The 11,290-nt window shown below is 47.5% G+C and overlaps 1 protein-coding gene across 1 annotated transcript; it reads left to right on the top strand.

Annotated features, from left to right (window-relative positions):
* The first annotated feature begins 1,375 nt into the window (after window positions 1-1,375).
* Window positions 1,376-3,285, top strand: LOC145824489 (uncharacterized). The gene is made up of 3 exons (XM_082924239.1): window positions 1,376-1,663; window positions 1,747-2,405; window positions 2,482-3,285. The coding sequence occupies exons 1-3, from the start codon at window positions 1,408-1,410 to the stop codon at window positions 3,205-3,207; spliced, it is 1,641 nt and encodes a 546-aa protein (XP_082780365.1). The 5' UTR covers window positions 1,376-1,407; the 3' UTR covers window positions 3,208-3,285.
* Window positions 3,286-11,290: the final 8,005 nt, after the last annotated feature.

The raw sequence follows: 11,290 nt of genomic DNA, 5'->3' as shown, positions 1-11,290 counted from the left end.
CAGCCGATCTAAGAACCCTTTAGCCTCTCTAGCCGATCTAACTTTACCTCGGATATCACTATGTCCGGTCAAAAACGTCTCTTCAATCACAGCGACTGTAACGCTTCTCATTCCAATGACACGTGGCAGGCTCTGATTGGTTAAGGACGGCTGTCACGCCGTCTTCGTGCTTTGTGATCTTGAAACGGTTCCCGCCCAAATTTTGGGCTTTCTAACAAAAGTAATTCCTGAGGCTAGGGTCTCTACACTTTTGCTATTCCTTCGTCTTCTCTCTCTGTTCTCTTGCTGCTCGAGTTTTGAGCTTACTGTGTTCGTGCTTCTGTTGCTGCTACTGCTCCATCTTCAGCTTCTTCTTCTTCAATCTGGTAAGCAGGTCTACCCTTCTCGCTTTTGTTACTTGTTTTTCCATCTGTTTTTGCTTTGTATGCTTTTTGCAAACATTTTTCTTCATTTGTCTGCTTTGCTCTTCGTACTTTGATGAAGAAACCATAGAACCCAAGAGTATATGTCATATACCCTAGAGAAAACTCGATTTCGATCCAGAATCACATCCCAACCGAACCAGGATACTGTTTGTGTTGTGTATGTAGATAGATTTCAGAGAACAACCGAACTAGGACTCAAAGGAATAGCAGTAGTTTCTTCTCAACCACTCTAGCCAAGATAAACTCACCGGAAAAACGTGCACGTACCGAACTAGGTACTTCGGTCAATAACCGAGCTAAGGCTTTCGGGGCCCAGCCGGCTTTCTTAGTTCTTAAACCGAACTCAGAAAGCCGCCCCTAGGGGCTTCGACCGAAGTAACTTTCCTCAAACTGCAACCGATTTAGGCCTTGGGACTAAACCAGCTTTCTGAATTTTTTAGACCGAACTCAGAAAGCTGCCCCTAGACGTTAAAACCGGTCTAACCTGCTCAAAACCGAGTTAACAAACCTTCTGATGAGCCGAGGTAGAACCAGCCCACTGAGCCGAAGTAGGATTTGTATATCTTGCTTATAATTTGTAGCGCGGTCCCACGATCTGTGCTTAACCCCTTTGTTTTCTACCTTGCAGACTTAGGTTGCCCAGGCACTCCTACGTGTGCTCAACCGGGCTACTGAGCCAAATTTTTGTACCGAAATAATTTATTCGTAACTTATTCAACAAATGGGTAAGTATAGATATTTAGTCGAAACCCCTGGTGGCATGGCCGAATTCAGGCAGGACTACCAGATTCCTGATGATGTCCAACTGGAGTTGGCCAAGAAAGATGCTACTCCCTGGGACAATGAAGGCTCCGTCCCTTTTACCCTTCAGTCAATAATTGAAACCGGACTACGGTTTCCTGTCCAACCGCTCATCTGCGAATTTCTTAAACAGACTAGGTTATGTCCTACCCAACTGTCCACCAATACTTACCGTATTATAATGGGAATAGACGCATTAAACCACCAAACCGGACTAAATCTTGGTCTAGCCGAAATATTCCATCAGTATTCCATCGGCTCAAAGAATGCTGGGTGGGTCTACTACCTCAGAATTCGCCGCCGCCGAGAGAAGATAATTAAGCATACTCCGGACAAAGATCTTAACGATGATGATTTCCTTTGGGTCTCTGGGAATTTTGAGGATTTTCAAGCTCAAATTCCTGGCCGACCTATAAATTGGAAAATGGGAGAGCCTGGTAATTTTGCTTCGGTCTTCTGTCTTGTTTGTTATCTCGGTTGTTTAGTTTATTAGCCGAACTAACACTTCTCTTTATTGCAGATTTCGCCCATCTCCGTTCCCTGTACAGTTATCCCAACCTTGGGGTTCTGCGAGCCGCACTACGGGTTAAAGAAAGAAGTTGGTCAAAGCTTCTAAATTTTGAGCCGACCTACCGGTATAGCGGTCGCCGCAAAGCAAAGGTAACTGATTTTCTTCTTGAGGAAGCACCGGAGCCGGACCCAACTCTGCCCGAGATAAGACTTGTCCCTCTAACAGCAGAAGAAGAGATGGTGAAAAGGAGCAGAGTTAGGGCCCTTCTTACCGAAACGGCTAGGCCCGAAGTAACGCCTCCCAGTCAATCGCAGCCTGCCGTTGTCGCCCTCCCTTCCCAACAGCCATCCTCTTCCCGCCGGACCAAACGTCCCCGGACTGCCGAACCCGAACGAGTTTTGGTTGATGAAGAACCTGTCATTCAGCCGAGCTTACCACCAAGCCCTCGACCGGAGTCTTCCGACCGGACCATCAGTTGCTGGGCACCGAAGCTATCTTTCAACGACCGAGACATTCTGGAAACAGACTCGGTTGTTGCTGAGAAGGACCACCTGTTGGCCATCAATTTGGCCAAGAGTGTGTGTCTGCCTAAAGACATGGAACATCACCACAAACAGTTAACCACCGAGCTGAAGTCCATCCGGTCAGCCACGAAATCAATGATTCTGGTAAGTAACTTCGGTCGTATTTCTGTTTTTCTACTTTTCTTTTTCTTCGGCTAAATTGAAGTTGTTGCTTTGTCAGGCTATCCAGAAAAATCAAATCACCCATAGGAAGGTGCTGGAGCTGAGGAAAGTGACAAGGCAAGCTGCGGCAGAGGCGGAGGCGAAATCGGCCGAACTAGAGGAGGCCAGAAAGGAAATGGCCGAACTCCGAGGTGAGGTCGGTCGTCTGACCGGAATGGTTAGTTCGGCCGAGGCCGAAAAGCAAAAGACTGCCATTGTGCTGAAGGACAAGTACTTGCGCGAGTTGCTAAAACTTGAAAGAAAGAAGGATGCCGAAATAAAAGAGAAGGTGAAGGAAGCCGACAAACAAGGCTTCAAGAGGGCAGAGGATGCTTATGCCCAACAATGCAATGCGGCCAAGGATCTGTTCTTTAAGTGCGGCTGGAGGGGAGCCGTTGAGAAGCTCGGTCATGATCCTCAGACCGAGGTTTTCAACCCTCCAGCCTACTTTATACCGAACTCCCTGATGGATTATGCCACGGCCATGCAACAGCAGTTCCTTGAGGGCTCAGACGATGAAGTTTCTGATGAAGACTCTGCCCCTGAGGATACTTCGGTTGTGAATGCAGATCAGGTAGTTCGGTCGGAGCCCGTGGTGGAAGATCTAACTCTTGATCAACCAAGTGAAGCCGTGGCTCCAGCCGAACCCGTTCTTCCTTCTGAAAATGTTGTAGTGCCCGAAACCGGTCTTCAAGTTGACGCCGATGCTGCCTTCGACGCCGAAATAGATGAACTTTTTTCTTAATTTTGTAGTCTTTTCTTTGTAACCGAACTAAGCAGCCTTGTAATGACTTCTTTTTGAATGAAAATTTTACTTCTCTTATTCCGGTTATTGTGTATATGCTTGCATTTGTAATGTCTTCTATTACTCCAAGTGTTGTTTCGGTTTTTGGTTGGTTAAACTATACTTACCAGCCAACCACTCCTTAGCCGACATAATTGCTTCGGCTGGGGAGTACTAAGTGTTGGTTTAATCCAGCCAACCACTCTTCAGCCTTACACTTACTTCGGCTGAAGAGTAACAAGAGTTGGTTTATTCCAGCCAACCACTCCTTAGTCATGCACTTACTTCGGCTAAGGAGTACAAAGTGTTGGTTTAATCCCGCCAACCACTCGTCAGCCTTACACTTACTTCGGCTGAAGAGTAACAAGAGTTGGTTTATTCCAGCCAACCACTCCTTAGTCATGCACTTACTTCGGCTAAGGAGTACAAAGTGTTGGTTTAATCCAGCCAACCACTCTTCAGTCTTACACTTACTTCGGCTGAAGAGTAACAAGAGTTGGTTTATTCCAGCCAACCACTCCTTAGTCATGCACTTACTTCGGCTAAGGAGTACAAAGTGTTGGTTTGTTCCAGCCAACCACTCTTCAGCCTTACACTTACTTCGGCTGAAGAGTAAGAGTTGGTTTATTCCAGCCAACCACTCCTTAGTCATGCACTTACTTCGGCTAAGGAGTACAAAGTGTTGGTTTAATCCAGCCAACCACTCTTCAGTCTTACACTTACTTCGGCTGAAGAGTAACAAGAGTTGGTTTATTCCAGCCAACCACTCCTTAGTCATGCACTTACTTCGGCTAAGGAGTACAAAGTGTTGGTTTGTTCCAGCCAACCACTCTTCAGCCTTACACTTACTTCGGCTGAAGAGTAAGAGTTGGTTTATTCCAGCCAACCACTCCTTAGTCATGCGCTTACTTCGGCTAAGGAGTAACAGGTGTTGGTTTATTCCAGCCAACCATTGAAGTTTGTTTTTCCAGCTAACTTCTAGTATTTGGTTATTCCGACCAAATGTCCTGCAGCCTGGATCCTTATCCTGGGCTTAGGATGGGTGTTGGTTTAATCCAGCCAACCTTTAAGTTAGTTTTTCCAGCTAACTTAGAGTAACATGTTTGTAATATACGTAAGTCTTGAAAGCTAACTTTTACAAAGGGTAATTTGCGCCAAAAAGAATTTCTTATTTTATTGAAGGAAGAGAAAATTACATATGCTCGAAAAAGAAAAAGCTAAAAGTAAAATAACTTGAGATTGGCCGTGTTCCATGGCCTAGGGATTGCCTTGCCGTCCTTGTCTTCTAGGTGGTATGCCCCTTTGCCTGCTAATCCAACCACCTTATAAGGACCTTCCCAATTTGGGCCTAACTTGCCGTCTCCTGGGATTAGGGTGTTTCCCATTACTTTGCGTAGTACCCAATCCCCAATCTTGAATTGTCTTGGATGTACCTTTTTGCTGTATTTTCTGATTAACTCTCGTTGGTAGGCGGCGATGTGAACCATTGCTTTTTCTCTTCTTTCTTCTATAAGGTCGAGTTCTAAGGCTATGGCTTCTCCATTTAAGTCTGGATCAAAATTTTCGCTTCGGATTGTGGGGAGGCCAACTTCTAGTGGGATGACTGCCTCTATTCCATAGGCCAAGGAGAATGGTGTTTCTCCTGTTGATCGCCGAGGTGTGGTTCGGTAAGCCCATAAGACGTGAGGGAGTTCGTCCGCCCATTTGCCTTTTGCTTTCTCTAGCCTTTTCTTTAGTCCATCCAAGACGACTTTATTTGATGCTTCAGCCTGCCCATTTGCTTGAGGATATGCCGGAGTAGAATTGTAGAACTCTATCTTGTATTCTTCGCAAAAGCTTCTGAAAATTCTGCCGTCGAACTGAGTTCCATTGTCTGAGATCAGTGCTTTTGGTATGCCAAACCGAGTGATAATATTTTGCCAGACAAACTTCTTCACATCCTTCTCTTTGATTGACGCCAATGCTTCTGCTTTCACCCACTTTGTGAAGTAGTCTGTTGCTGCGAGAAAGAATTTTCTGCCACCGGGTGCTGTTGGAAGTGGTCCTACTATGTCCAAGCCCCACATTGCGAAAGGCCATGGGCTAGTTAAGGGTAGGAGTTCTCTTGCTGGTTGATGTATTTGGTGTGCGAATTTCTGGCATTTTTCACACTTTTTCACATATTTTTCTGAGTCTGCTTGCATATATGGCCACCAATATCCTTGCGAAATAGCCCTGTAGGCGACCGACCTTCCCCCTTGATGACTTCCACATACCCCTTCATGTATTTCGAACAGGAAGGCTTCTACTTTGTTGGGATGAACGCACTTGAGGTAAGGCCCAGAGAATGACTTCTTGTATAATGCAAAAGATGGAGACAGCCAAAATCGCTGCGACTTTGCCCTTATTTTGTTGGCTTCTTTTTTCTCTTCTGGTAGGATGCCGTCTTTTAGGAACAGGATGATGGGGTCCATCCAGGAGGGCCCTAACTCTGCGCAAAATACTTCTTCTGCTTCGGGGTCTTCTATGCTTGGTCTTGGTAAGAAGTCGATGAGTAATGGATGAGGGATTGATGTATCTGCCATTGAAGCCAGGCCTGCTAGTTCGTCCGCTCGGCTGTTTTCCTCCCTGCCAATTTGTTCTATCCTTACCACATCAAACTTTTTGATCTCCATTCTGACTAGTTCTTGGTACTTGGCCATTCTGTCATCCTTTGCTTCGTATTCGCCAGAAATTTGGTTTACCACCAGCAGAGAGTCACTGTATACCATTACTTCGGCTGCTTTCATGAAGTGTGCCGATTTGAGTCCTGCGAGAAGCGCTTCATACTCTGCTTCATTGTTGGATGCTGGGAAGCCAAGGTTGATTGCTTGCTCTATAACCAGACCGTCTGGAGAGATGAGGACTATGCCAAGTCCTGCGCCATGTCGGTTGGATGCTCCATCCACAAAGAGCTTCCACATCTCTCCAACGAACAATTTCCAGCAAGTGGAAGGATCAGATGATGCTGTGAGGTCTAGAATGGTGTTCTCTTCAAGGTCCATGTTGGCTATCTGTCCTTCGTCCTCTGTTTGAACTGTTGGTGAGCCTTTGTTTGTCTCTTCCTTGCTATCCTTAGCATGATCTGCCTTGGTGCTTGATCGACTACCTTCTACTAGGGGTTGCGCTATTCCGGCGTCAACTTCTGTCCCTAGTTTGGTTGATGGACTACCTTCCACTAGGGGTTGCGCTATTTCGGCGTCAACTTCCGTCCCTAGTTCGGTTGTTACAGTCAGGTCGACTGGGCAGATATGATGACTTCCAGGAGTGAATTCTGCGATGAAATCTGCCAAGGATTGGGCTTTTATTGCGGTTTTGGGTTGGAACTTGACGTCGAATTGTCCCAATTCTACTGCCCACTTCAGAATTCGCCCACTAAAGTTTGCCCTTTCAAATAGAGCTTTTAGTGGAAAGGCTGTGAGGACGACTATGGTGTGGGCGTGAAAGTAATGTGCCAACTTTCTGGATGCCATCATTAATGCTAATGCTAGTTTCTCTAAGGGCAAGTACCTTGTTTCGGCTCCTAATAATGTCTTGCTGACATAAAAGATGGGCAAGTGTTGTATTCCTTCTGCACGAACCAACACTGCGCTAACTGCGTGCTGAGAAACTGCCAGGTACAAAAAGAGTTCTTCACCAGGTACTGGAGTGACAAGTAGTGGTGGGGAAGACATGTACTCCTTTAAGCTTTCCAGAGCTCGGTCGCATTCTTCATCCCATTCAAACTTGGCCTTTAAAGCTTGGAAGAACGGTCGTAGTCTGTCCGACGATCTGCTTATGAACCGGTTGAGTGCAGCCGCCATACCAGTGAGATGCTGCACTTCTTTGACTGAGTTTGGTCTCTCCAATTCCTGGATGGCTTTGATCTGAGAGGGGTCTGCTTCTATGCCTCGGTTGGTCACCAGGAAGCCCAAGAATTTGCCAGATCCAACTCCGAATGCGCATTTGGATGCGTTGAGGCGTAGCTTGTGTTTCTTCAGGATCTGGAACATCTCTCCTAGGTCTTTCAGATGGTCATTCTCATCCTTGCTTTTGACCACCATGTCGTCGATGTACGCCTCCATTGTTCTGCCTAACAATGGTTCAAACATCTTGGTGACCATCCTTTGGAATGTCGCCCCTGCGTTTTTTAGGCCGAAGGGCATGACCTTGTAGCAATATAACCCCCTTGGTGTTGTGAAGGATGTGACCTCCTGGTCTGGTTCATGCATGGCGATCTGGTGGTAGCCTCTGTATGCATCCAAAAAGCTAAGTCGGTTATGTCCTGCCGTTAAGTCCACCAGTTGATCTATCCTTGGTAGAGGGAAGCTATCTTTTGGGCACGCTTTGTTGACTGTTTTGTAGTCGACGCAGACACGCCATTTACCATTCTTTTTTGGCACTACGACGGTGTTGGAGACCCATTTTGGGTAGTGCACTTCCCTTATCGCTCCTGCCTCCAATAGGTTGCCTACCTCTTCTGCCACTATTTCGGCGTGGTGGAGTGCCGATCTGCGCGTGCGTTGAATGACTGGTCTGGCGGATGGGTGGACATTGAGTTGGTGACTGATGAAGTTTGGGTCAATGCCTGGCATGTCGTAAGGTGTCCAGGCAAACACTTCGATATTAGAGGTCAAGAATTCCAAGACCTCTAATCTCTCAGCGCTGGACAATGATGAGCCAAGCAAGAAGAACTTATCCGGGTTCTTCTCATCTATTTTTACCTCCACCAAGTCTTCCACCGCTTTCTGATCAGCCTCTTTGCCGACGTCCGCGAATAGTTCATTACTCTCTGGTTCTTCCACCGAATGAACGTATCCTTTGGCAGCTCGGCTTCCATTTGCTGTGGCGAAGCACTGTTTTGACATGATTTGATCGCCATAGACTTCTTCAATTATACCGGCGTCATTGGGGAACCGCATTACCTGATGGTATGATGACGCTACCGAACGCATAGCATGCAGCCATATTCTGCCCAGGATGATGTTGTAGGTGGAAGGGACCTTCAATACCCAGAACTCCACCTGCTTTGATACACTTCCTGCTCTGACTGGAAGGATTATTTTGCCGACAGGCCACTCTGGCATGGAGTTGAATCCAATCAGGGGAGAAACTGCAGGCGCCAAGTCTTTGTCTTGCAGTTTTAGTTGTTTGAATGTGTCGTAATACATGATCTCACATGAACTACCCTGGTCAATCAGAATCCGCTTGACGTCAAAATCCTTGACTCGGAGAGTGACAACCAGGGCATCATTATGGGGGCAGTAAATTCGTTCCAAGTCTTTATCCGAAAAGGACATGACGTTTGTTGCCTCTGTCCTCCCCTTCTTGATGGCGGGTTGGGCACTTAATACTTCCCTAAAGTGTTCAGCCTTCTTGATTGAACCTCTAAGCTCGCATACGCGCTCAGGTTCAAAAACACCATGAATTACATTGATAATGCCTTGTGGTGGTGCTTCGTTTGGCATTCTGTTGGGTTGGTCATCATGATCATGGGGGGCCGGTTGCGCTCCTCCTTCAATGTATTCGTCCAAGTGGCCTGCTGCCACCAATTCTTCTAAATGTTGTCTTAGTGGCGTGCAATTCTCAGTTCGGTGCCCCTTTTCTTTGTGGAAGGTGCACCGTGATCTGTCGTCGTAATTCTTCTGAGCTTCCCCAAGCTTGGCTGGCCACTTGACAAAAGGCTTGTCTTTGATTTCGCTCAGGATCCGATATATTGGTTTTTTGAACACCGTTGTTATGGCAGTGCGGATTCTCAACCATCTTTTGTCTGGGTCTTCTCCGTTATCTCGTCTACCACGCCCGTTTTTGTTACTTCGGTCCACCGTATTAACCTTTGCTGAGGTTTTCTTTTCTGGTACCATGGCCGCACTTGTTTTGGCTTTGGAACGTGCGCCATCTTCTTCTACCCTGATGTGCTGATGCACTCTCTCCATCAGGGCTTCCATGGTGAGGGGTGGTGTCATGGTAATTGAATCCCTTAGTCGGTTCCCTACTGGTAGGCCTCTTTTATATTGCGCAATGGCTAGATTGGTGGGGCAGTCTCCAATCTGGTTGAATGTCTCCCAGTAGCGACTGTTGTAAGATCTGAGGGTTTCTTTCTCACCCATGTCGATGGAGAGTAGCTGGTCTATCTCCACCGGTGTTTTAGTATTTGTCCGAAACCTTGTTACGAATGCTTCTGCCAATTGGGCCCAGGAGGCTATGCTACCTTCTGGGAGCTTTTCGAACCAAGTCAAGCCCAGGTCGCCCAGACTTGATGGGAAAAGTATGCACATTAAGGCCTCGTTTCGCCTGTACACGGCCATGACTTGGCGAAAGTGGCTCAAGTGTGAATACGGGTCCGTCTTCCCTTCATATGTATTGAACTTCGGTTGAAGGAAGCCTGATGGTAGGGGCGCGTTTTCGATCGCTGGGACAAACGGCGAAGTCTGTAGTCTTGCCAATGCCTTGTCCGTTGGTTCGTAGGCCGGTCGTGGCATTGGCATTCCAACCTCGACGCTTCCGTGCGTCCGAGGAGCCAACCGTTGTAAGGCCGAAACTCGGTGTGGATCCCTTGCCCTGGCATCCTCCTTGCATCGTGCTTTTTCTTCTAGCACGGTTCGTAAGTCGGATGACCTGGGTAGCTCGGTTTGTCTGGATCTGGTTTGGTGTGAATGTGAAGGCCAATACGTGCTTCCTTCAGTACATGATCTTTCGGATCTCGTCCTCTCAGACCTGGAGTGACGAGTTCTTGAAGATAAGGAGTGAGTGTCGCCTGTCCTGAGGCTTCTGCTCTCTCCTTGGGAGGGCGTAGTATTCCTACTACGATTCTCTGAGTGGCGAGGGGGTGTTTTGTGCTTACGCCCCTCTCCTGTCGCCACCTCTTTAGTCTTCATCTGGCGTTTGAGTGCTTCCATGTCCGCCGCCATCCTTCGAATTAGTTCATCTTGCTCCTTCACGCGATCTTCCAGGGCTCGAGGATCAACCCTCCTCCTTTGCCTGTCAGGACTTTGAGAGTGACGAGGGCTGCTATTCCGCCTTCCCCTGCTACTCCTCCTGGAGTTATGTTGTTGGGGCTCCAGCTCCGCCATAGGAGGGACAGAGGGTAATCCTTCTCTCCTTGCGCCTCCGTCTGGAGTTAGCCCGTCGACGGCGGACTGCGGTAGTTCTTCAATGTGTGCCATTGACTTGAAAAGAAAAAAAAAAAAAAAAAAAGAGAAGCTTAGTCAAGAGGTTTTGTTCTTGTCTGTTCTTCCCACAGACGGCGCCAATTGTACGGGGAGGAAATAATTCTCCTCGTATAATCCTGTTGACCAAGTCCACGCTCCTCCGTACGACGTCGCCTTGTCACCTGAAAACACAAACGTGAGCTAGCCGGCGGGTGTGTGCCGGAAACCTCTCCGATGCCTAAGTCAGAAAACTTGACAAATAGACAAAGCTCTAAGTTCTCAGAAAGATTGTGTTCAATTACCTCCTCCAAGGTGTTGCTTGTGAGCTTTTATAAGTTTCGTATGGCACAATCCTAGTAGGACTTGTACTTCTCCATGCAGAGTCCTCCTAGGATTCATTCTCCTAAGGATAATGCTTATCCTTTTGCACCCTCCCCCACTGCTCAAACCAAGTGGGATGGTTTTTTATATGACCGAACTTCCACATGACCGAAGTAAAATTGGCTATACCGAGCCACAGAGGGCCGAACTATACTTAGCTCGGTCTGCTCCTCCAATTGATTACTTCGGCTGCCCTGTTTGACCTTGATGTGCTTAGTTCAAACTTCCAAGTAGCAAGTTCTGACCGTCCCAACCGCTGTATGTCACGACCGGACTAATTCTGAAACCGGTCTTCCCAGAACATACTGCGGCCGGACTAACTCTGAGACCGGCCTAACTCCGAGTTGTCTCCGGACCGGAGTGGCTTTACTCTTCCTTGGACCGGAGTAATCTCACCTCCTCGGGCCGAAGTAACTTTGTCTCCTTAAGGCCGGAGTAACCTTGCCCCTAGGCCGAAGTAGCCATTACGGCCTTTTTACTTAGTCCTTCGCGTTTTGGGCCTCGAAGCCAAACTC

Source organism: Camellia sinensis, chromosome 4 (assembly GCF_055761805.1).
Source record: "Camellia sinensis isolate YWXY chromosome 4, ASM5576180v1, whole genome shotgun sequence".
Lineage (NCBI taxonomy): Eukaryota > Viridiplantae > Streptophyta > Magnoliopsida > Ericales > Theaceae > Camellia > Camellia sinensis.
The sequence above is the reverse complement of the archived record's forward strand: the minus strand, read 5'-3'. Positions and strand labels throughout refer to the sequence as shown.

Coding starts and splice junctions, on each gene's coding strand:
- LOC145824489 (XM_082924239.1), top strand. CDS start 1,408: ATGGGAATAGACGCATTAAACCACCAAACCGGACTAAATCTTGGTCTA. Junction 1,664..1,746: donor TTGGAAAATGGGAGAGCCTG/GTAATTTTGCTT, acceptor TCTTTATTGCAG/ATTTCGCCCATCTCCGTTCC. Junction 2,406..2,481: donor CCACGAAATCAATGATTCTG/GTAAGTAACTTC, acceptor TTGCTTTGTCAG/GCTATCCAGAAAAATCAAAT.